General features: G+C 40.5%; 2 protein-coding genes across 7 annotated transcripts in view; both read left to right on the top strand.

Annotated features, from left to right (window-relative positions):
* The window catches only part of LOC110976115 (axin-1-like), a 41,259-nt gene extending 36,735 nt beyond the window's left edge, over positions 1 to 4,524 (top strand). For all 5 annotated transcript variants that reach the window (XM_087139147.1, XM_022229131.2, XM_022229128.2 and 2 more), the window contains exon 11: positions 1,431 to 4,524. In XM_087139147.1, the coding sequence (XP_086995273.1) occupies positions 1,431 to 1,557 (127 nt within the window). In that variant the 3' untranslated portion in view covers positions 1,558 to 4,524. The remainder of the gene's footprint in view (positions 1 to 1,430) is intronic.
* An 857-nt stretch (positions 4,525 to 5,381) lies between these two features.
* On the top strand, positions 5,382 to 20,743 carry LOC110976245 (monocarboxylate transporter 12-like). Of its 2 annotated transcripts, none has more exons than XM_022229352.2 (4): positions 5,382 to 5,796; positions 17,075 to 17,218; positions 17,676 to 18,512; positions 19,320 to 20,743. In XM_022229352.2, exons 2-4 carry the CDS (start codon positions 17,125 to 17,127, stop codon positions 19,424 to 19,426), a joined length of 1,038 nt encoding a protein of 345 aa, XP_022085044.2. In that variant the 5' UTR covers positions 5,382 to 5,796; positions 17,075 to 17,124; the 3' UTR covers positions 19,427 to 20,743. The 2 variants fall into 2 exon arrangements, with proteins under 2 accessions (XP_022085044.2, XP_022085043.2); XM_022229351.2 differs by lacking the exon at positions 5,382 to 5,796 and adding an exon at positions 14,421 to 14,675.
* The last annotated feature ends 286 nt before the right edge of the window (positions 20,744 to 21,029 follow it).

Below are 21,029 nucleotides of genomic sequence, written 5' to 3'. Positions count from 1 at the left end.
TTGAAAGCAGTGTTAGCTGTAATGACAAGTGGTGGAGGCTTTGTTGCTCTGTGTACGGGATAGAGCGAGCTCAGATGTGGTCATAGAGCATCAGTACTCTGTTTACTTTGATGTTCGAAAGATTGAACCATTTAAGTTGGTTTGAAGTTGGTTTTTTTTTTTTTTCATGAGTGAACGCAATGCAAAGATTTAGTTGAAATTTCACATTGAAATGGTCGTTGTTTAGTAATGATTCGTGCATGCAGTATTATGCCGTGCCAATCCCAAACCATGAAATTCAAATTCATTGGTTCGAGGTCTGTTTGTTTTGTTTTGTCTTTTTGAACTGAAGAGTTGTCTAGGGGATTACTCCAGGGTTGTGTTTTGGTAGTAATAACCAATAAGTGCTGTTGGTCAGGGGTTGGATAAGTTGGTGATTTGGTTTCTCAAGCAAGTGTGGCCTTTGGGTCAGCGTTCTGATGTTCAAAACCTAGCTTACTTTCATGCCCAAGAAGAAATGCTGGCATCCTGTACATGTACATGTAATCGGCTTTAGCGCAAACAGTATAACAAACTTGAATTTTTAAAACCAATATGTGTTGATGCATTTTTGGCCCTAGGTCACACCACCCACTAGTTTCATGGTCCCCCCTCACATCTCTGGCTTCGAAACAGGAATGATAGGCTTTCTCTTGGCTGTTCCCTCCCCTGCTGGTGTCCTTTGATGGCCACCGTCGCCCCCTGGCATGTCATCAGCAACACCAAAATTAACAGTAATTGGTGCCGCCTCAAACTGCAGAGACTGGGCTGAAACTGGAAACCGCCGGCTCTAATTGGCTGGTTTGCTCTGATGATCTGGAACACACACATTCTCGTTTGAAACACTGTAATGACAGTGCACCCCGGGTTGCGGACCCATGTCGAGGGAACAGTGGTTGCCAGGGCGGCCATCTTTGATTTATTTGCTACAAAAATTTGTTGTGGCATTTAAGACAGCGCCTCAGGAGCTACAGTTGCAGTTGGCCCGGCACCTGTCTCAGCCATCTCATTTCATGTCCTTTTTTTTTTCCCCACTGGCCTGAGGGCTACATCACAACTTCGTGTACATCCACCCTCAAAGTTGTTGTGACTTGGGGAGAATATTTTGTGGTTGGACTGTATACATTTTGCCAACTACCTGGAATGCCACTACGCAGGGGATATTGTTACAAGATAGGGGTGCATACCTCAGCTGTGTTGCGAGGCATTTTTGATAGAGAATGCCACCTTTGCGCGTGCATACCAGTTCTTATTAAATAGCTGAATGTATTGCAGATAATTTTGTTTTCCTCATGACACTTTTTTTGGGATTAATGTCAACTCGACTTGCTTTCAGAAATGAGAATGACGGGGGAACGAATTTGACATCCATTCACGAAAAAAAAAATCTCTCTGTTTGTTGCTTTCAACAGGTATACGTTTAAAACACCGAGCGATGAGTTTGACACGGGAGTCGTTCACGAGATAATCTCGGACGATGCGACAGTTCTCCCCATCTACCAGGGTAAGATCATCGGCAAAGTGGAGAAGATAGACTGAGCGCCTGGCGCTTGAACCCCTTCCAGTGTACGTCCGGCAAGATCTTCTCCAACAGTCTGAAGTTTAGCAGCTCAAGGACATAAAAAATCTGGCGGCATTTTCTTTAACGCAGTTATACCAAATGTGATACCAAACCTTACAGTTGTATGCAAACCAAGATCTTTAGAGTTAATGCACTAACATGCGACAGTTCCTGGTTTCTGTGTAACAGAAATAGCTGGAATTTGTACCTACCAATTGCTGCAAAATGTGATACCTACTTGAGTTAATTAATTTTCAACAGTACTTAAAACCCATCTGTCTCATACCTTTGTCTAGATCCTTGAAGATGCAACTTTTCTTAACAGCATTCATTTTCAAACTAAGCATTGCCAGACTACTTTTGCCTCCATTCTGTAACCTCCCTTAGATCTGTTTGACTTCTATGCAAGAAAACGTTTTGAAAATGGCTGTTTGAGGAGCAATTCCCTTTTTTTTTAAACTACATTCGGTAAACATTAATCACTTTGTCTCCACCCTTTTCGAAAAAAAAAGAAACTGAAGTCATCGTTAATTGAGTCGCTGTAAACTTCAGAACAGTACAGGTACTGAGAACTACTTTCAGTAAAAGATAGTAGAACGAGAACAACAAGACTGCCCACAGCTTACCACATCTCTGGCATGGGGTACCGGTCCCCATGTACAAGTTGACTGTGGTTGGGTTCCCCAGATTGGATTCTTAAATTACAAACTCTCTTTGGAAATGAAACCCCTAAAAACTGCGAAGGGGAAAGTCAATAGAGGAAGAGAAAACCTGTCCCGAATGCAGTCACCCTGGCTCACACTGGTCAGTAGCACCAGCTGAGAATAGTATCCCCTTAATTGAAGTGACGGTATCATGATTCACCAAGTCATCTGTCATGATTTCAAGTTTCCATCAAACAGCAAATACGACATATGAAATGCTGCACCGAGAGTGCTACACTCTGTCAGGAAAAAAAAATCTTCCAGGGTTCTTACAGTCGTAAGGGCAGTTCTGCTACTCAAAATTTTCTGAAGTTAAATTATTCAAAGTCAAGGACGTTGCTTGCTTAAGCTCTTATAAGTGTCTGCTATCGACATACTGTGGTTAAGAAAAAGCTTAATATTGAAGAACGGAATAATGTCTACCTCAAGTAATTATTTAACCATTGGAGAGACGTCTAAAAACTTGTTATCGTTACAGACAGCATTTCAAAGAATGACGATCATCTACTTAGTGATTAGAAGAGATTGTATAGAATTTTTAAAATTTATTGTGTATTTTTAAAGTTAACCCCTGCTCCTCTCTCAAGTCTGAGTCATGTTTGACATACAAACACATAAATCACGTTTAGATCATTGCCTGATTTAGCCATCTGTTAACCAGACACCTCCCTTTGTCTAATTTAGTTGTGAGCTCAAATTCTGTAAGTTACATATACTTAATAAAACTAAAAAGCCTCGCAAAATAGTAGCAGTCCACGTTGACAGTTATGTAAAATCAGGAGGCATTGGGAAGCAGTGAGGACTGGTGGAAGTCTAGGCTTCCCGCTTGTATATTTGATACAGATATACCTATATTCAACTGCCAACTTGTACAGATGATGGTCAGGCTTCCTTTTGAAAAGTCTGCCGTTTTTATAGATATAAATTTAAGAGCAAAATGGTGTAAAGTATTATTAAGCGTGTTATCGGCATTTGTCGGAAGACACAAGTTTGTCGCCTTCTTGTTGATCATATTGAGTATCTGCGGTGAGTGGCTTTGAAGCTCTGGCCTCGTGGAACTTTCTGTTTTGACACTTCCAGTCCTGCCGTGAAAGATCACTCCAAACTCTTTCCAACATCGTTGGAGCCCTTTGTTTCTACACGTCGTATTCGTCAGGAACCAACTCTAACCTCTAACCTTGTTTGTCTGGAAACTGTTGATGTTCTCAACACTTTGTCCAATTCCATATACACGTAGTACCAACTTGGCGCGGCAGTTCCACGATGCCGCTCCCTTTGTCTTTCGCATTCTTAGCCCCAGAGTAATTTATTCGAACAAGTTAGTTCTGATGGCTCACTCGTCCAATAACAGTTGATGCATCTTTCAAAATACTCAAATGGAGCGTCAAAGCACTTGCTTTGATTCGGCTTTATGTTTTTTACATAAATCCCTTGGACGTCTTCTAAACCAAACACATTGAATTCTTGACATCGTGGTAAATTACAGAGACTAATTAATATTTTACCATGTTTTCGTGATCCTGCTGACTGTGTTTCTTCTGAAAGTGACAACTGACCCAATCTGATTATTTCAGTGAACGGTTTCAGATTCAAGTCAAGAAGCATGGTGACTATGCATATGCAGGGAGGTTGGGAATACTTTTCTGAAACCGCAGACACTTTGTTTCTGTATTTTTTTTTTTTTAATGGAGAAGTGGTTTTATCAATGCACTGTAGTGCAACGTTTGTGAACAGAAATCATCACGTTGAAAGCCCAGGGGATAACTGATGTGTTATGGAAGGTAGAGTGGATAGGATACTGGTTTGGAGACCGACGTGGTGGATTTTTGGTGTGAATGAACTGAAGCCGCGGAAATGTGATCAAAGACCCATGCCCATTTCAAAGCTGAAACCGTGGTGTACTGTAGATGGCATGCCCATCCAAATTTCGATCCCTTTTGCGGCAGTCACGGTTGAAGCTACGTTGGAATTGCTTGAATTTAGTTGAGCCGGCCCTTTCGGCAATAATTCATGAGAAGAGTGTCCCTGAAACCTTTTTGTTATGTATTTTATTATTTTTTTTTTAAATAAACATAAATTTAGGGAACGGTGCCGTCTTGTGTGTGCTGATCCGTTGTTGATATTTCACGAACAATACTTCCGCTGTCAACAGACGCTGTTTGTGTTTTCACTAAACGAAGCTCCATTTTTTTATCAGTGATAATAAAACCCAGCATGGTTCACTGTTAATTTCTGAAAGAATGACCTCTTCTATCGTATGTCTTCTGTCAAGACTCGTAATTCTGTCAGATTATTAAGTCTTTTCTTGTAGATATATACATAATTTCTTTACGTTGCATTTATGAGCATTTTTCCTGTGGTTTTTACTGACATGTACTGCATGACATTTTGTCGTGTGACGTAATTGTTTTGTTTTCTGCAAACCGTTGTATACATGAAAAATTAAAGAATATTATGTGCTATATTTTTAAGAAAAGAATTGACATTATGACTCTATTTTGTTGGAAGGGCTGCGTGGACGATGTACATGATTTTGTAGACGCTCACAAATTAGAAAGACTCTATGTGAGGATTTATTATTTATTTTATTTTAAAATCATCAATAGCGCGAGAACACCAATTACAGGGATTTTGAAATAAGCAACAATACACATAAGATGTAGATACAAAGCATCTCTTACTGTTAACAAGAAAGAGTGAAAACAAGTCACACCAAAATAATTGCACAAGCACAAGATACAGCCGAAATGCGACCTCGTTAATTAGAGGTCCTTCGAACTTTGCATATCACGACCTTGTACGTGTATCATCAGGAATGAAAACGATCAACGAAATATCCGGACCTAAAATGTTCCTTTGTTATAGGCAGAGTGCTCCATAAACAACGCTGTGTTAAGAACACAAAAACAGGGAAGATTCATTGATTTGAATAGGCGAGGAGACTTTGCGTCCGAGCCAAGAATCCCGTTTCTCCAACTTCACGTCCAATCCTCCACTATTGTCCATTGTACAAGAGAACAAAAAGGTTTTACGGATTCATTGAGCCGTGAGATGACTTGATGCATTGTCCAGACCAGAGTTAGTTAGGTATGTACATTAATCTGCATTAACATGTACATTAAAGCTTGATCCTTTCCCTGGCTGTTATTGTGGAACTCTTGGGCGTGGTGCACAGTGACATGTACTGTACATGTACATGTATTTGCTTTACAGTGTTTGCGTAATCACACGTAAAGGGTGTACTCTGTCTTCATTTATATTCGCATTCCAAATGGAGGTACAAGTTAGCCGAAGAAATATGCTAGATTCAAGACATCAAATGCAATCAGTAACTTGACTGTATGGAGCTGGGGACTTCTTTACACCACCACGGTTCACGGTTTCTTCAATGAAGACCACGTTTATAACGTCGGAATTTACATGCTCACTCATCGAAGTCCCTCAGTCACCGTAGGAAAATATTTCGATTGGAAAATACATGCATTTGGAAAATCATATGGGAAGTATTGACCGGTAAGTTTCTGCATTTATCCGTTCTGTAGTTGTCGTTGTTATATTTATTTTTAGAAATCATTTACTTTGGTGACGGAAAAACTGGGGTTAAACTGAAAGTGCATTGGCTTAATATAGAAACACGTAAGGAAAAATAATGTTTAAAAATATACTTTTATTAACATTTTTTAAAATGACAAAAATGAAAACAAAAATATAAAACGGAAGGAGTGTAGATGAAAAGAAAACACAAAACACATTGAAAATTTAAGTGAAATGAAAGGATTGTTTCACTTTAAATTAAAATCTGTAATTGCCTCCGAACAGAAATACAGAAAGCAGTAGCGCGGCAAATCGAAAAATGCAGAGAGAACTTCAATCCATAGACCTGAATCTCATCCTGGTCGACGTTGGAATAATTCCATGTCACAACTACAATTCCTGTGTCTGTGAAGTCAATCTTGGTCGTAATGTTTAAAGAATTTACAGTTAAGCGTACATTTGTGAAAAGAGTGTTCTGTTCTTCGGAATAATCGACACTTTGCTGTGTAGGGTGATATCACAATGGTAGTTTAATATTAACGAGGTTTGGCTGTACCTGCACACCCAGCACACTATGAAACAAGATCGAGGAAGAGGGAAAGGTGGGGGAGACAGAAATTGAAACAAAAGTTAGAAGTAATTATGCTTATATAAAGACAAAGAGTCGTTGAACTGTCATATGAGATGCTTTACTTCAGAGGCTCCTTAGTTGGTTTTCCAATTGGCTACGAGATTGATAGCGATTCCAGTATAATCAAATAAATCCTCTTCCGAAATCTTGGACATTGTCCCCTGCGGAACAGTTGCTGAGATTTGATTTGGTCAGATGTACACTCTCTCCCTCGATGAATTAATTTGGCTGCAGACAGATTAAAACTGCCGAAGACAGTGAAAATATTCTTTAAAAACAGTGCTGGGAAAATGCAACTCTCTGTTTTAAGAGACCCATAAAAAATTAACTACATTTAAATATTTTCACCATCTTTCACTTTCTGTTTGAGTTTTAGGGATACTCGGATGATTCTGTGGAAAATACCCATTCGAGGATTAGAACCAATAAAATCGCACTGAAGGCCATCGCTGTTAAATTTCAAGGAGTGTTTTCTCCTCTTCATTGCAAAAGAACACTATTGGAGCCAAACTTAGTCCATATTTTGCAGAAGTTGAAAGTACAGTTTATATAACTACCACTATTCGTTTCCCTACAAACCACGCAGTGCATAAACGAGAAAAAACACACATAGCAGAGAATTGCTAGGGCAAAGAAATCATTGTTTTTGGTCAGCGTAGGCTAATTGGGTTGGTAGCGTCGATCGGAAATTGCGCCCTCAGTCGGTGATGGTCCCTTACAACACTAAATTTCCCGGACGAAAAGATTCCATCTGGTTTGAGAGAATCTTTAGGTCCGGTATAGCCCCCACTTTCACGTAGCCAAAGCGGGAAGAATTCCCTCGTTTCTGATTTTTCTGATTTTCGGCTACTGTCGGTTATGTTTAGACATTTCGATGGTGAGGTTCAAGCGACAGCTGTGCCAAAGTCGAACAATACATGATTTAGAAGGAAGATCATGTAGCGCGGTGTCTTGTTGGTGCACATCATTCTAGGAATACGCCATGTGGTTTTCATCAATTCGCCCTGACTGCAATTTCAAGACTCTTCCTGTTTGTGAAATTTTTGTCCTTTAAAGTATCCCGATTGAATTGAGATACGTCAGTGTAACGTCCAGTCGACCATGTTGAAAAAACTATAGAGTGGATGCTCCTGGAAGAACGCCGGGCAGTTTGCTTGAACGGCCTAGTAGTTTTCCAGGATGATAAAATTCCTAGTAGGTTAACTAGGGGCTGCATACAAAACTCCAGACTCATTCCTCTTTACACCAAAAAGGACATAAATACTCGCATATTCCACGTAAAGTCTTTGAACCAACCCCCTCACCTCATTTTGGAAGCTTCCACTGGCGATACAAATTCAGCCAACTGACCCTGGATATCAAGGCCCTGTAAACCACGCCCACCCTCTTGACTAAATTGTTGCCTACTGCCAAAACTACGCCTGCACGTTTATAACACTTCAATGGTGTTTGCACAGTATGGAGCAGAAGCAGAAGAATTAAACGTTATCCCCCTGGTGCAGAGGCGCCACTCATCGGTTGAAAAGAGCCATGGAGATAGGGACTTGGACTGGTCCCCGTCCCTATTATACAAGTATATATAGGGGCCGGTAGCTACATGTACGTGCTGTTTAGCGTGCGCGATAAGCCCTGCAATTTGGATGCTGAATATTTAAATCTTTGTCAGACCAATAATGTTACAGCGAGAAGCAAATAAAACACAAGTACATGTACCTATCCTTGGTACGCCTCTGTCGATCACAGTAAGGTAATACATGTATATTTTTACAAGATTTTCGTCGATATATCATTTTACACCAATTCATTTCAAATCAGTGGTTATTGTGTTAAATTTAAGATAAATCAACAAGCTACAGTGGAGGTTTTTGGTAATGAAGAAGAAAAAGGAAAATAATGATGCTATCAGCTCCTGTTTGGTTTGTGCATTGAGCGGGCATCGTTTCCTCATTTACACTCACTCTGCAGGATAGACCTTTTCACTAGTATATGCAAATTCATAATTGTGCACGCATGTGCACAAGGGGCCACGTAATTTGTTTCCTGGGAGGGTTAGGGGTAATTATTACATCAAGACCCCAGAGATCAAGATTTGGGATACGGACGTCGTTGAAGCTACCAGACGTATACGTACAGTGGGGTTTTGTTTACCGTGCCGGAAGTTTGTGAACAAAACGTTAACCTATGGAAGACAGCTTCGATCATATATCTTCGATATGTTTGTCGAAAGTATTCAATAATTTCAATGCACCACATTCGCTTAAATATGTTACTGCCCAAAGGTTACTGTGGTTAGGAACAAACACGTGTCCCATGTAATAACGAAGGAAAGCATGGGTTCGAATGCAAGTCCAAAATTCAGTGTAGGCCGGTTAGCGTTCAGCAAGAGTTTGGCTAGACTTCAATCAAGTCGGATTTTTCTTCTTCCCCTGCCAGCCTTTCCTCCAGTCTGTACACCGTCACTACATTGTCGTCACGCCCAGCCGGCAACTCACACAACCCTTATAGGGCGCCCTCATTTGACAACCTTTATTGTACAACGTGTGTAATACGTCACCAGTCGGAAAGTCCGACTTGAAGCCAATTGGACCCCCCGACGGTAATGTAGTTAATCATATTACATATGAAGGACATGTAGACTCGTTCATTATAATACAAGTATGAACGACGTAGAAATAAGTCCGGCAATGTGATCGGCTGCTACCACTTTAGGTAGACGAGCCATTCACTGTGTACAAACGGTTGGCAGATTAGTGATGTCGGGATTCTGAACTGAATTCATAGCAATAGGTAGACACAAGAGGGCGCGAAGCAAGTAACGACTCGCGGTTTCGATATGTATCCAAAGCATAAACGAAGACGTCCAGAGATCCTGACTTGAGTCAAGTCTGTTGCTTGCCTGGTTTTTGTGGAACCAAATTCAACAAAAAGAGAGGGAAAGCCAAGACCTTTTTGGAAATTTTTATAGAATTTATAGAATTTCCATCCCAAGAACTGAAACACGAGGAGGATAGGCTGTTTTGTGATGCTGCAGTGTGCAGAACATTTAGCAAGACTAACTCCGATCCTCGGGCATGTCAGGAAGGACCGTCCTTCGCATTTCACTAGTAGATTTCTGATGATTACCTTTCATATAAACAGAACCCGAAGGGCGTTTTGAGATGTTCCTGACCCCCCCCCCCCCCCAAAAAAATGAAGTTGACAGGTCATGAAGTGCGTGAACTTTAAAACTATGGAGAAAATTTGCCATTCCAAAACCCTGACACTAGTCTGACAGGGAGTCCACTGCATGAAAGTATAATAATTCCAATTGTGGGCCTACTCTCTGTTACAAATAAATAAATAAAATCCAGTAGGCAATTATCAAAATCAATACAAGCCCTCAAAATAGTTTTCAAATTAAAAAATTGTTTATAAAGAATAACTATTTGGATAGAAGCCTCTTTTATATGCAATACCGTCAGGTCTGTTAGCCTTATACTGAGCCACAATTTACGCTTTCTTCCGTATTTACATGGGACATGAACACCATCTGCAAAAGTTTGTTCCTGCTAATCACTACAGTATTACTCTTGGGTACTAATTGAATGTGGTGCACTGAAATTATTTAATATTTTCGACAAAAATATCAAAGATCATAGCAGTGCCAGTCTTCCATTGGTTAGTGTCTTGGTCACAAACCTCCGCACACTAAAAAAAAACGCCACTCTACTATTGGTAGCTTCAACGACGTCCGTGTCAGGAAAGGTCATCTCTCCGAGTAACACGCATGCGTACGGGTTTGGATATTCCAATAATTTTTGCGAGTTAAATTTGAATAAAATCTGGTACACTGAGTTCTTTAAATTCACGTGAACATAACAACTTGAATTCTCCAAACTAAAACCATGCACTGTTGCTACACCTCGTGATTCGGGGCAAGTTTTCGCTTAGTTAGATAAGAGACGCCTTGCAACAATACCCTATTCTCAATGGATAAGAACGGCACAAAGGAACCACCATTCCTGAGATGGTGGTCGCTATGCAAAAGCTTGCCCCGAATCACGAGGTATAGCAACGACGTCTTTAGTCTAGGGAATTCAAATTGTTACCTTTCTGTGCAATCAGATAACACGGTATACCAGATGTTATTCAAATTGAACTCGCAAATGGCTTATTACCCTAACCCACCTGGGAAAAACATCACGCGTGCGAAACGCTATCAAAAATTTTATAGTCGTCTGCACAGACGCGTTTTACTGCGCTACCCGTCCACACTCAATACTAAATGACAGAGAGTTTTCATTGAAATTGTACAGGAGTGGGAACAATCCATTCGATACAACCACGGAATAGACCACATCGGGTACCTGCAGTAATCAGGTCTTAAACGGTCTTTCACCTCAAGGGACATTTTCATAAACGTCGCTAACTAGGCTTTCACCCGCTTTTATTCATTTCCATCTCCATTTAGAAACAGACATTTAAGTAAATTGTAACATATTCCCCTTTTTGAATCAGTTCCTTTAAGTTTCATATCACTCCAGCCGCAATCATTTGTTTCATAAAGGATACGACATCTTTGATTCAAAGAAATAAAAGTGTATAGATCGGAAGATACGGGCTACGAGACAATCTGATTATGGGGAACACTCCAAATATCGCTTAAAATTGGTTTGTAATTTAAGTCTTCTAAGCTTTTCTGCTGCTCCCATTCTTTCATTTCTGTTTGAAATGAAAGCTAACACTGAATTGAAAGTTAACACTTACATGTGATTCACAATTCACGAAACCTACACAAATTTCTCGCCAACTTTTTCCATGCGAATTCTATTTTACGACAACAAGTCCACTGTGGAGTAAGCGAAACCAGTTCAGAAAACATTTTCCCGTTTTCGATACAACTTTTTCCTTTTTCTAAAATGAAAATGAGTTCCTACTGAATAAAAAAAATATCAGAACATAAATCACTATTCTCGTGTTTATCTTTAAGACAACAATACTTTTCCTCTCGCAGTTGGTACCGATGCTTTAATATACAAAACATTGACTGTTCCATAATACGTTGACGTGTTTGAAGAAGGATGTGTTACTCTTCGTTTGAGTTTCAATGCAGAAAATGCGACTTTTTGTTTGCCAAGCCAGCAGGATTTTCAGGACAGATGTCGGCAGTGGATCTGCGGTATCGACAGGTCGCATCTTTCACCTTTCAGCTCAGTCCCAGTGATTGAAATAAATTTAGGAATTATGGGCGAATTTGCCTACCATCATTTTGTGTTCAAATTGCAGGATTAGACAGAACATTATGTACATTTAAAAATTATCCAGGGACCATGCCCATTTCTCCCTTCTCAGCATTTCCGAGTAAGTCCATGTTGTTGACGATGTTGCACTTCTATCAAAGCCCCATTCTACAATTCATTCTGGAATTATTGTCCACACGCTCATTATGTACCTTCCCTGCTTGGCTACCAACGCAACGTGAAAAATGTGCATACCCGAGGTACCCGTCTGTTGAGGGGTGTCTCGTTTCGAATGAAAGGTGTCCTGAAATTGTCAAATAAGGTCGTCGACATCCTAATCGGTGCGTGACCACCATCTTCCAAAAGGCCAGCAGTGTCCAGAAAGGATCATTAAAGTTACATTCTGCAAGCCCACTAACGCGGTTCTTCAGCTGAAAAAAAAGACGAAAACTATATTGCCAACAAATTGCGCTATTTTCCTGATATGTAACGGGTAATTTATTATAAGAGCTTATCTAGTCCTGCAGCAAGCTTGTTTCCCTCGGATTCGGGTCGATTACGATTTTGTTCTGAAAAACTGAAGACAAAAGCGCTCAGGCAAAAGAGATTTATGCGAGTTTTCTCCGAGATATTCCTGTTAGGTAATACTGGAAAAATAAACGTTGCAAAGCTCTGAATTGGATTTCATTATGTATCAGTTTCACAAACTGGAGATAAAAATTAACATTACTATTCCACGTACATGTATACATTTTTGTGAAACACAACTAAATTCAATAATGGCGTCCACCATGCAGTGTTTTCATGAAATATCACACTGCCAGCTGTTCATTTAGCCTAGTTACCGCATTACACACTCATTATTCTTATGTGACCACCATGATTACGAGCCATCTCAGGGCACCGCCTGTCCAAAGCCAACTATGCGTCAAGCCACCTTGGCATTACTTTGACCCACTGCATCCCCCTATGAGTGAATGTGAATGAAGCCACCCACGGTGAAAAGTTTAATTGCAGAAAACTTTGTTAGAAACGGAAAGAAACAATAAAGAACGGTCGGAATTGCTATAGGAATGAAAGGAATGATGATTGGTGAAAAGAAAGAAGTATTAGTGGAAGTCAGGTGTATTATGCTCATGAACGTGGGGGCAGATATGCTTCCAAAATTTGGTATAAATGTAAAGACATTTCTCATGAGTATAATTGTGAAATTATAATTTAATCCGATTTAAGTTCATGACCTCGCACGTGTCGCCCTGCGTACATTGAGTGCACAAAATGAGACAAGTTGACATTTTAGGCTGGGACTGACCTCGTGAAAGGGCGTTTTGTGAGATCAATACGTCCAATATTCACAAAACTGATATTAAAATGATCCCGAAATATCACCAGAAAAGCTGCTGAAGGATTAGGCCTACCGCAGGATATGCACTGCGAAACTAAGGGAGGGAATGTTGAATACGGGGATGGATTCCACCTGGGCTTTTTACGGTTAATTATATGAGCAAATTCTGTCCCAAATTTTATTCGAATGCTGTTTTTAACGTCTGTTATTATTATCCTACATTTGCTTCTACAATCAATGAAGAAAACAGTTAAACCCCTAAGTCGTATTTCCTAACTTTGCTCTCTTAGCAATATCCTTGAGATATCGTCTTGTTCTCATGCTTATACCGGCAATGTGGTCAGAAAAATTTGAGAAAACGAGCGATTACCCATTTTTCTTATCCATTTCTTGCGTGATTTGAGGCCCACTATTTCATCTAGCTGCAGCTGCAGATCTGGGCAGAATGCATATCATGCTGCTACGTTTCGTTTTGCTGACACGTGACTGGGATAAACAGCGCCCTCATTATGTCACAATTTTATCTCAACGCTTATTTTCCACCCTGCAAAGTACAGATATGTGATAAACTGCAAGACAGTAATTTCTCAATGATGTGTGAAAAGGGGAATTACGGAGGCATTGTCAAAATAATTGGAGAAAAAGGTGTTCAGCTGTCCGAGATTCACAACCCGTAACTTCGTAAATTGACACCTGGTTCTTTCGCTTATTACTGCTTGACAAAATAATGTGCAGTTTGACTTGTACTTGGACAAAGAGACTTGTAACTTGACTTGTATTTAGACCAAATGACTTGTGACTTGACTTGCCCTGTGACCAAATAACTTGTGATTTGACTTGTGACTGGACCTAATGACTTGTGACTCGACTTGGGCTTGCAGAAATGACATGTTACCAACCTAAGTCAACCGGCCCAATACATTTTTCATTTTAAGCTATTCAGTTTACGCCTTAAATACTTTAAAAAAATGAACTTCGGCTTGCGGGGCTTCTATTTCAATGACTTGTGACTTGACTTGGACTTGCAAAAAAATGACTTGCTGCCACCTCTGGGAACTGTACCGTTGATGCAGAGACCTTGTGCAGTGGGAAACTCGGAAAGAGGCGCTTGAAGGGCGGATTTCACATTTGGGTATTTGTCAACCTAATACATGTTTTGCATTGTTTGGATCATTTTAATGACTGTTTTGCATAGGCCTACAGAGAGCCTTTTTTTTAATAAAAAGGGGCGACCACTCAACACGCGATGTCACGAGACGTTGGGATGTAGCACACCTGCGAACCAGATTGATGCCCATGAGTTATCGCGACCTCACGTGACGTGGTTCTGGCCAACCAGCATAAATTTAAGGCATTATATTAAAAAGAATTTGGCGCAGCGTCGCATTTGGTGCTACACATTGTTTACCGTGTAGATCTGGGCTGGTTAAACATACGGTTTGTATAATTTTCAAACCTTTCAGCGCAAAAAGTGGTGCGAAGATGCGAATCTCTACACCTGGCATTTTTGCGACTGCTGCTGTCTTCATACAGTACTTCATGAATGCCATGTTTGTGAAGTCAATGGGCATTCTGCTGGTGTCCATGATGGAGGAGTTTAAAGCAGATACCTGGGTCATGGGTACCATCTTTGCCCTTGTCGAATGCGGTAAAGATATCCTTGGTAAGGTCTGCTCTATGTGCACAACGTTTGTGCTTCGTACTCTTTACCTTCGGCATCAGTTGTACTCCAGGACACATTTTATTTATAGCCTGCCACTCGGGCTAGAATCGGCCGATTTCCTTACAGCTTAATTAATTAACACTGGGCTCTTATCTATGGTGCACTATTAAGGTCACATTACGGTACAATTGTTATTTCGCGACGTGGTTAGTGTTGTTTCGCAGTGCGGTGAGTGTTGCTTCAGTGCGCAATAAGAGTTGTTTCACATCGAGGTGCGAGTTGTTTCAAAGCTCGATGAGAGTTGTTTGGCAGCGCAGTGAGATCAGCTTTTAGGCTAGTTTAAAACTCACTTTGTGAGCTCTTTTGTTCATTTCCAAAACGCAAAAATTGGAGCCTACCCTAGATCTGAGGGAACATCAGAAAAGACTTTAACTTCGCTTCTACAACTCGCTGCCAAACAACTCTCACCGCCTTGAAACACTCACCGCGCTTATTCAATTACATGTATTTGAAATTGTTGTATATAAAATGACGGATCGTTCCTGACCAAAAAATCCACTGGGATGAATTTCTTCTGAGACCATCACTATTATTTTGTGAAAGTTGTGATATCAACCAACCTATAGCAGCGAAGAGTAAGCAGTCCAGCTTCACCACACTGATGCACAAACTCCCCTAAACTCCGTGTATCGCATTATCTCCAATGACACTTGATTCAAATTAGCCCTTTTTTCTCCTGATCACTCAATTGTCAAATTTGGAAGATAATGACAGCTTTCTTCCTGCTGACCGGAGGAAAAGACTTTTTACAGAATGCTTTGTGTTTTGAAAGTCTTTGACTACTCCCAAATAAGTGAAGTTTTGACAAGTAAGCTGAATTCTGCCTGAATTTGCTAACTTGGCTTAATTACCGATTCAGTGATATTAACTTTGCGAAAGAGGTTTTTAGCTCACTTAAATTTTTATACTTATTAAGAGATGGTGATCCACCTTTAGGTTGAGTCATGCTGAGACCTATTTGCTATAGAATGAAACCACCATCGGCAAAAAGAGGGCTTGAGCAGAACCAAAACGCTTGTATCCCATGCAACAAAGTGTCGATGTGCATTGTTGGCTAAACTGAAAACAAGTGTGAACGCTCTCATCTCAGCGCATCCTTCTGATCGCACCAATAATTGTTTTTCATCGCTGCGCCCCCGCATGATACTTTGGCCAATTTTGCCAGTCTATATTTAACCGGCTGATAGTAAACTGTATCAGTTTCTCCCTGCAAAACGATTAGATATTATTAATCATGCGAATGGTTGTGTCCCATACTTACTTGGCTGTACCATTAAACTACCAAAACAGGTGTGTTCGTAAGTAATTTAACCTGCAGCCAAAATTCGACTTTGTCAGTCGACAACACTTTCGGGCAAATGAGAGCGCTATAATTGTATCACATTGAGTTGAAACATGGATGAATACGGGCGGTCCACAAAGTGCACCTCAAAGAATTTGCAACGCGTTGACCAATCACACTGCGCGAAATTTGTCAACCCCTTCCAAACGCGCATTGCGTTGACAGATTTCGCGCATTGTGATTGGTCAACACGTTCCAAACTCTTGGAGACGCACTATTGTGAAACACCCGTATTCATCGTCCTCACGTATCAGCTGTCGAAGAGCTAAAACCCCTTTTTTATTTATTACATTAAAGCATATTTTCAGAATCTAAAACTTCGCTTTAATATTATATTTTGCGTTGTACACCAAATTATTATGTCTCTGGTATAATGGCCTATTGACCGGCTGGTGAGCTCACGTGATTCATCCCCTCTGGGGTGAACCCTGAAATAACACGAGTAACACACGTCGCACGTACGTAGTCTCATTGAGTGGGGAGCGATATGGTCGACAAAGTGAGGAAAAAATTGAATGAATATGGCATATAAGGACAAGAATGAGTTCCTGCTGCAAGCAGTGTTGTACTCGAGTCCATCACAAGTCCTTTCACAAGTCCCATCACCAGTTCAGTCACAAGTCCCTTCACAAGGCCAGTCATAAGTGACAGGGTGAGCAATGACAAAGGAATGCTTTTGTCACAGCTCATTTGAATAGCTTGTGAATTGGATTAAGACTGTATGACTTGTGATGGACTTGTGACGGACTTACAAGGACTTGCAGGGACTTGTGATGGACTGGAATGCAACACTGCCTGCAAGCTCCAGTTATGAAAAGTGCTAAAATGGTGATTATTTTTTATTGCATGTTACCGCTATGTAACAGACTCTCACGGTGCCGCCTTTTTCCCCACTGTGGTGCGAACCTCTGTTGAATTGAGCCTTTTTACGATGGCGTACGATATTGTGAAGTTTAGAACTCCCAATTTTCTCATTCAACATTCCCTGAATTTCTAGCTCCTTTAGCGGGGCCCATTGGCAGAAAGCTCGGTCCAAGACCCGTTGTCATGGTAGCCGGTGGATTAGTCTGCTTGGGATTCGTCACTACGTCACTAGCATCCAGGGTCCTACAGGTTGTGCTGTACGTCGTTTTTCTAATTGGTGCGTAGTCTGACATGCAGCCTTACCTGATCAATGCTAGCAGGTTTTCGGTCACCGGGGTTTGTTCTCGTTCACATTAAAAGAAATAATTCAGTCTGTCATTTTGATCAGGTCAGCCGTGTAGGCCTATAGGATACCTGTGTATAGTATATCTTAAAATACAAATAGGAGATCGCCCCTTAATTTATTTGTGTCCAGGGAATGCAAGAATGGTCAACCAGTTACTGGCAATGTCCACACACGTGTATTAATCTGCAGTTGATTTACAAGTTAAGAAAGCATTTCTGGCAAAATTAACAATACCGAACTGCTTTTTTTTAAAAGAAAGTTGTTGCAAATCCCGAGTTAAAAGGTTTCGAGAATGTGTTGTTGCCTGTCAAAGGCCCCTAATTTCAATTGTACTTTATTAGTCTGATTGTAAAACCTTCCAGTTTGTTTGCTCTTTGCCTTTTATCAGCTGTGGGACAGGGGTTTGCCAACGTCCTGACACGTTCATCACTTGGTGCTCATTTCGACGTAAAAGGTTTCGCAATGGCGTCAGGAATTGCAAGGATTGGTTCCTCTCTTAGTCTCATCTGTCTCCCGCCTCTAATGCAGCTTTTTAAAACCACGTACGGATGGAGAGGGGCCATGCTTCTCCTAGGATCTATTGGTGCTCATATCACCGTAAGTGGCGCCCTGCTGATACCCCCATTAAGCTTACGTAGAACCGGGTCTCAAACTAGAGATGGGTACCAGATTCTTCCGGATAGGTCCCCTGAGCACCAACAAGACGGCGCCTGTATTCTGGCGTCGATAAAACCGATCTGTGTGAAAATAGAAGGTGTTTTTGACCTTTCGTTAATGAAAACACTCAACTTTTGGATCGTTGCTCTGATTACGGTGACTACTCGGTTGAATCAATCAGCATGGTACATTTATTTTGTTCCACGCACCGTTGCTATCGGATTCTCTTACGAAGAAGCCACAATTATGGTGACAGTCGCTGCACTCTTCCAGCTGGTAATCACCTTGCTTGGCAGTGCAGCTGTGTACACGGAGAAAGTACAGGTCACCAGCGTTATGACAGTAAGTGTCACTCTTGTTGCTGTCGCCTTCTTTGTTGACCCCTGGACGACCTCGTGGTGGTCGGTGTCTGCTAACGCCGCCCTCTTTGTGTCCAGCATGGGGCTGGTGTTTAACTTGGCTGAAATCATGGTGAAGGAGTTCATCGGTGTGGAGAAGATGGCCAATGCTCTCGGCTGGATTGGATTCCTGTCAGGAACAGTGCGCCCTCTCGCAGGATTCATTCCAGGTAAATAAGATATTGAAATGAAACTCCTGTCTCCCTTTGCAATGAATCACCAACCCTGTAACTCACCTCTGTGAAGGTGCTACTTTTTACGCTCCCTAACCTTCACTTGAAAATTTCTGGGTGTTAACAGTTAAGAAATGAAAGCAGTAAGAGAAATATTCCCCCTTTGAATTAAAGCGCCGACAATTGTAAGAAACGATATTGCCATCTTTTCGGCGGGGTTAGTAAAGATTCCTCGATGAACAAAGCAGCTGGGCAGTCGCTTTTAGAAAGAGAAATCCCAACCCCCAACCCAAGACATGGATATGCCTTGAATCGGAACGTTTCGCTTTGAGGGCAAGCTTTGTTGTGAAGGTACATGACTTTATATCAGCTTAAGGAGCAACTGTATGGAAAACACGTTTTCTCAGATTTTTATCCTTGCAAATAAACATGGAAGCATTCAAATCCAACACAGTGTCATTTGTCTTCAGAGCTCAACTTTAACAAGCTGAAAAGGGCTTTTTCTGTTCAGGCCAAGATGCAAATGCTGAATGTGGATGAAAAAACCGAGGGGAGGAGAGAGGAGCCCTCGCCCTGTGTCCATGGTGGATAAACCCTTGTGCATCCCAAACAATGCATTTGTAGCTGTCTGAAAACAAATGACACTGCCTCCGATTGGGATGCTTCATATTTATTTGAACAGATAAAATCAGAGAAAACATGCTTTCCTTAGAGGTACCCTTTAATGGGGTCGACCATTAGTTTGAATAACACCTTAGCAAATGATAACGATTGTGTTTTATTCACTTTCCACTCAATATTCAGGCTGGATTTACGATAACACTGGGGGTTATGGCAAAGCTTTTTGCATCCTGGGCGCCATGCAGATAACGGCACTGGTGCCTCTTGTTATCAAAAGACTCAAACAGTAGCCCTTCTTGAAATCCAAGTTGGGTATAACAGCAAGCTGCAGAGCCAACGGAGACAGGGCTTGAGTGACGTAGACCGTGGGAACAACAATGCTCACTTGAAGCTGTTGTCACACTTGGTGATTTTTTAAAATTATTTTATTATTATTAGTGGTTAAAATTTCCCATATAAATTGGTTCTCTTATGTGACACTCCTTCATTTGACGTACACGATACCTTCCAGCAAAGTTTGTTGCAGGTGTTTGTGGTCCGTGTGGTTTATATCTTTATATCATTGTTGGGTGTATTTAAGGTATGTCTTAAACGTTTGTTACCGTGCATAAATCCCAGGGGATGGGGGACATATTGACTCCCCTTTAGTCTTTTGACATGTTTTTTGGAGGATGTATATAATATGTTTTGACAGATTTCTATTTGGTAGACCACAGAAAACCAGAATTTGCATGGTGACCTTTGATGACGTTTGGCCATTTTGAGATATAAGTGAGAATTTCCTTCAGCTATTTTGATCAAACTTCCAAATGATGTAAAACTTTCTACAACTATTGGTGGCGCTGTTTGAACATTCATATTGCAAAATTGAAAGCTTTTATGGATTTTTATTTAAAACACGGTTTCTTGCAAGAATAGAAATTAAAACCTCATTAAATCTGTAATATTATTGAAAAAGTAACTCAATCATTTGTCTGTTTGTGGGAAAACATTATATTTTTAAGTTTGTCATAGCTACCCAATGTGAAGTGAGTCGAGTTATACACATGTAAACAAAGTAAATTGCATGCTAAAGATCATGTTTTCGCTGATGATGTTTGCTGGAAAATTTTGTGTAAGAGTTTACAGTCGCCCAAATATGACACGAGTGATTTAATAAGCATCACCAGCAGGTTTGGGATTGTAAGTTTAGGTGTTGTATTTTGCACACAAACTAATGTTATTGCATAGGTTGTTTCTGATTGAATATGTTCAGTACAGCATGCTCAATGTACGTGTAATTGTGTGGCGATTTTAAGAAGTGTAACTTAAAAGTCTATTCGGCCTTACTTTGTGCGAGTTGTCAAGTCGTGTTGCTTGTTTCCACTGGAAAGTGTGACGGAGGTACTTTTATTCATTATGCAATACAGAAAACAATCCTACATCCTGCATCCAATTTTTTCATATCTCATATTTCAGTTGCAGAAATGCCAAAAAGACATGAATCTACGACAGATGTTTTCCAATTTTGAAAGCATTTGTTAATATGCACAATTTTGGAGTCACAGTTCCAGAAATTGTCTTTTGTTGCAATAACAAATAAAACTCCTGAACTGTTAAAATGTAAATATGGGGCATCGGTTTTATTGCTTGTTTTTTATTTGTTTTAACTGTGCAACTGTGCAACCAATATGTAATGATAAACTATCGATAAAAACAGTAATAATTGATAACTCAAATTGCCCAACTCTGACAAGGTATCATCATTCAAATTCTTTCAAAGTGTGACCTCTTTGCTCAGAATATACAGAGGAACATGGTATAAATTTGTTTTCAACTGTGCAAATACAGTATTTGATAAAATAGCGATAAAAATATAAATAATCGACTCAAATAAACTCAAATTGCCCACCA

The sequence above is a fragment of the Acanthaster planci genome, linkage group LG07, assembly GCF_054643075.1.
Source record: "Acanthaster planci isolate LZ-2023a linkage group LG07, COTS_SCS, whole genome shotgun sequence".
Taxonomy (NCBI): Eukaryota; Metazoa; Echinodermata; class Asteroidea; order Valvatida; family Acanthasteridae; genus Acanthaster; species Acanthaster planci.
Note: the sequence above shows the minus strand (reverse complement) of the source record. Positions and strands in the feature narration are given on the sequence as shown.